This window comes from Chenopodium quinoa, unplaced genomic scaffold (genome assembly GCF_001683475.1).
Source record: "Chenopodium quinoa cultivar QQ74 unplaced genomic scaffold, ASM168347v1, whole genome shotgun sequence".
Taxonomy (NCBI): Eukaryota; Viridiplantae; Streptophyta; class Magnoliopsida; order Caryophyllales; family Amaranthaceae; genus Chenopodium; species Chenopodium quinoa.
The window spans coordinates 123,054-127,993 of record NW_018742924.1 but is presented as its reverse complement, the minus strand read 5'-3'; the positions used below and the strand labels follow the sequence as shown (position 1 = coordinate 127,993).

The following is a 4,940-nucleotide window of genomic DNA, read 5'->3' as shown; positions in this document are numbered from 1 at the left end:
CGTCGTGAAGAGGCTAAGCAATCTGTGTCAGAGAAAATTTAAGAAACAGTTAATGGTCGTCCAAAATGGTATCAGGGTAGGAAGTTTTAATGGAAAGACAGATTATAGGTGAATGTTTGCCTAACCTTGGTTTTTTTATAGGGGGAATTGAAACTGAGTTTTTGTGTACTTTTGTTGGTACAAGAATTAATAATGTAATATGTTTTAGTTTACTGTTCTTTTGATAAGTGTAGATGTTATTAGGAGAATTCGACCTTTGGGTCAACCCGGCTTTTTAGTAGGTTGAATTTTTGTTTAAGCCTTTGTAGTTGGTTCATGTGGATTTCTAAAATTCTAAGTTTAGGTTTTGATTAAGTTTTTGTTTTAGTAGTCTACTGTCTGATTTATTTATTTGCAGCTTATTGACATTTTTGTAAACAATTCAAGATTGAGAATGCATGATTTGTAAAATTTTTGTTGATAAGTGGTATATGTTAGTGATAATGAGACATCGGAATGTTAGCTTGTCATTGTTAGTGAGAATGAATAATACAATGATTTTTCTAATAATGAAGAAATGTTAGCTTGTCATTGCAAACATTAATTTGGGATCAATTTCTAAACATGGCTTAGAAATGTTAGCCTGTCATTGCAAACATCAATGATTTGTTTAATTATTCAGTTTTAAAAAATCGGATTTAATTTAAACATTATATTTAGCGATTATCACTCAATTAACATAATAAGATCTTATAATAAACCAAAAAACTTATGAAACTTGTTTAGAACTATATTCACCTAGAAATAGATACACTCGTTTGTTTAATCAATATTAAAAATAACCTTTATAATTTGAATCGTAATTTAGTACTAACCTTTGTAAATAATAATTTAACTTTATGTTTTTCTACATGTTTGCGAGCAATTTTTTTCTTTTTATATTCGTGTATTTTGTTATGTTCATATAAGTAATGTAAATATTATTTTTATTGATTGTTATAGAAGTGAACTTTACCGTGTAGTTGTTTGTCGACGTTAAATTATAGTATAATACTATATTTTTTTATCTATTTTAAGAATGCTCTCATGTAGTACATTTAAGAAGTTTTAATTATTAAAGAATTAGAACTTTTTTCCTTGGTATTTGTAAATTATATGAATAGTAACAAAGTTTTTTTTTTGTTTTTTTTGTGTAAAAGGGGGTTGGCAAAGAATATGAATTGACATGTATGTGAAAGAGTTGCAATTGACGGTTATATAATCCAAGTGTTCTTCATTTGTTTTTATGTCCACAAATCATCTCTTGTATAATTTTTTATCTTGTCAAAAAGAAAGTTTTCTTTTTTCCTTCAATAACTTGTTCTAATCCTAAAATATGGGTGAAAACAATGAAAAAGCTTCATTTCTTCATGCATATCGTTGCTTTCTTGATCAAAAGAAGGCAAATGTTAAAGAACAACTCTGTGCAATCCTGAAATTTCGAGTGGACTTGATACGTAAGGTTGATGAGTTGCTAAAAGAGCTCATTGTGATAAACAAGCAACTTGCGGATTGTGGTAATGATGATGATTTAGTTCCTCCTACGAAGTCGGGATTTATTGTTGGTGAATCATCTCAAATGCAGGGTGGGATTGATAATGGAAATGGTGCTGTGGCTGGTGAAGTTAAGGTCAAAAAGTCGGATATGCAGATAAGTGATGGTGAGGAAGTGATTAAAGAAGTTGTCCATGATAAAGTGGCTGACTTGGATAATCAAGTGGAGCAGCATTCTGTTTCAATGAATAAAGTAGAAGAATCTCTTGCTATGCCCATGCAAGAGGAAGAAGAGGAGCAGAAAACACAAGAAGAAGAAGAAGAAGAAGAAGAAGAAGAAGAAGAAGAAGAAGAAGAAGAAGAAGAAGAAGAAGAAGAAGAGCAAGAAATGGAGAAAGAAGAAGAGGAAGAGGTGGAACAGGACGATAATGATGATGACGATGAGGGTGAAGCTGATGAATATGGTTTTGAGGAGGAAGTTGATGATGATGGAGGGAATCAGTCTTCTAGTTCTGGTAGTGGAAATTACTTAAGTAGTGATGATGAAATTTATGATTCAAAGTCTTCGATTGATTCAGATGCTTATCGTCGCTCTCTTAGAAATTTCGATGGTATTTGCTAGTTATGGAGCTTAGTTGGTGTAAGATTTAGGTATGAAGCTTAATTAGTTCAGAATTTTGTCTATGAAAATTGCTCATTTTAGGAAGTTATGAATGAATTTAACTTAAGTAATTTTTATAATTATGCAAATTATGTTTCTTTAAGTTTAATTATTATAATATATTTATGCATAAGTATTGATTATTAGTGTGTTTCATGTTTTGTAGTATTGTCATTGTTTGTATGGACTAAATTTTTGTGTGTTTTTCAAACTGATAGTTCTAATCAATAGTTATAACCTTCAAGATAAATTTTATGTGTTGAGTTAATAACTAATGTTTATAATGATAGGGTGCAAAATATGCTAAGTTCATTTATTTAAATCAAAAGTAGCTTTTCAAATAGGTTGTCCACTTGTGTTTGAATTGTGGAAATGCTCAAATATTACTTCTAATTGTCCAATAATAGAGTAACTATAAACTAATAGTTACTGTGTTTTTAAAGTTAATTATATGAAAAGCTATATGAAAAGTTTTACTCGGTGTTTTTTAAATTTTTGAAATTCTATTTGATGTTGAAAATCTTTTAACTAAAACATGTACAAAAAGATAATTTCCTTGAGTTGTTCATCTTAGCTCCCACTTGTATATTTCTTAATTTATAGAATGTTTAAGAAATTATCTACACTTAATTTTAAATCTTATATATATCAAAAATACAAATAGACATGCATGTATTTAAACAATAATGCCTCTAAATGGAGTTGACAATGATTAATATATATATGTACAATAAAGTGTAAATAATTTAAATGAATAGTATAATTAGGATTTTGGAATTATAATTCATGATTTGGATAAATTGTTTGTTTTAGATTGGTTAATAATTTAGCTAAAATAGTATAATAGAATGTTAATATTGTTTAAATATTTAAATATTGGTAGGCTGATAAATCATTAAGGTAACTTTATTTCTCAAATATTGAATAAAGCTAAAGTAATCATTTATATAATGCCAAACCTCACAACTTTTATATGTTTATCAACTAAATTACATTGGTATTAAAACATGTAATTATTACTACTATTGAATATTTGAGATAAAAAGTTTATGTAACTTAATATTCTTTATGTGTTTTCTTGTCAAAGCCATATGTTTCGATACATGTGCATTATTAATAAATAATTTAATTAATGTGATAAAATATTTCTTGCTCTATATATTGCATGTCTCTATAGCCTAGCTTAAATTTTCAAGTTCTATAAATTAAATTCATAGTCATATATACCTCAAAAAGCTGCATAAAATTTGCATGGCTGATTTTTCTTTCACGTTTTATGTTCCTTTTGCAGCAGAGAATAGCAAAAATCAGGTATGGTTTAATAATATTTGCCTAAACTCATTTTAATTTTTTCTGGTAATGTATTGTTAGGTATACTTTTCTTAGTTTTGATTTTGATGAATCTTGTATTAATATGAAGTGTATTCCTAATGGGTTTGAAGAATTGTTAAATGATGGAAATTTAGGAGTTGAATTGTCAGTTCATAGTGATTCAAGACTTTGGTATGTTACCATGGTACATGAAGAAGAGAATGAGGAGTTGAAAGTTATCTTGGGAGATGGCTGGTCCAAATTTGTGAAGGAAAATAGTCTGAAGGCTGGTGATGTTTTGAATTTTAGCTATTCAGGGCACAATTCATTTCTTATTCAGATTTTTAGAAGAACAACAAGTAAGAAGTCCAAGGTTTAGAATATAGCAAGGGTTCTTCTAGTTCTGGTAAGAGGCGAGGACGCAAAGCTGCAATCGAAGGGAATTCAGAAAAGATGATTGAATTAAATACTTGGATTGATGAAATTGTTGTTGGTTGTCGTTTATCGAAATTTAATTTCATTTTCAAAAAATTATATCTTCAGCAAGCAAAGATTGTAAGTCGTAACAAGCTTAAACACATATCATGACTTTTTACTGTTTTTGGTAGTTTTTTTTTAATAAAATTCTATTTTGGTTTTGGTGATGTTGTTTGTAGAATGTCCCTTTGGATTTTCCTAAGAAGTTTTTAAGTGGATTCGGGGAGACAACTAATGTTATTCTTCAAAACTTTGATGAGCAATTTGAGGTGGAGCTGAAAATTGTGAGTAAAGGAAATACAATTACTCAATGCTCGTTGAAGAATGGTATAAGGGAGTTCATTGATAGGTACAATGTGCAAGAAGATGAAGGTGCATTCATTAAGTACACAAAAGGTGATCATGGTATATTTGATGTCGATCTAAATCTGAATTATCGTTAGAAGTATTCTAAGGTTGTTTTTTGCTGATGATGTAAGGATGTAAAGGCTTGAATTAGATATTATGTACTAAAATTTCTTATTTGCTTTTGGGAGAAAAACTTATTGTGAATTAGGTAATGTGTTTAAGTTTTTTTCTGCCACATGAACTATTAACTAATGTAAGGATATCAAGTTTATTATGCTTCTTAGAATGTTATGTTTCAAAATTAGTAAGTTATTGTAATGTGTCTTTAGTGAAAATATTATGTTCTGTTGTCTATTGTTAGTTCATAAACTTAGTTAAGCTACCAATTAATAATTGAGAATATTGAACATAAATAAGTAAACATTTAAATTACTAATTTTTTGTAAGAATAGGATAACATCATCAGGGTATGCATTGTAAACAGGTAATAATAGAAGCTATATTACAAAGAAGTGATGTGAATCAAGAGGGAAATTCTTTTGAAGAGCCAATCATATTGGTTTTAAGTCCTATAGGGTTCGAAATTGGAGGGAAGAATCAAGAATGGTTAACATGCGTAGCCATTGAAGAA

General features: G+C 28.8%; 1 protein-coding gene across 1 annotated transcript; it reads left to right on the top strand.

Annotated features, from left to right (window-relative positions):
* Positions 1-1,900: 1,900 nt before the first annotated feature.
* On the top strand, positions 1,901-4,404 carry LOC110728321 (B3 domain-containing protein REM20-like). Its single transcript, XM_021907979.1, has 5 exons — positions 1,901-2,123; positions 3,465-3,484; positions 3,594-3,857; positions 4,028-4,039; positions 4,141-4,404. Exons 1-5 carry the CDS (start codon positions 1,901-1,903, stop codon positions 4,402-4,404), a joined length of 783 nt encoding a protein of 260 aa, XP_021763671.1.
* The last annotated feature ends 536 nt before the right edge of the window (positions 4,405-4,940 follow it).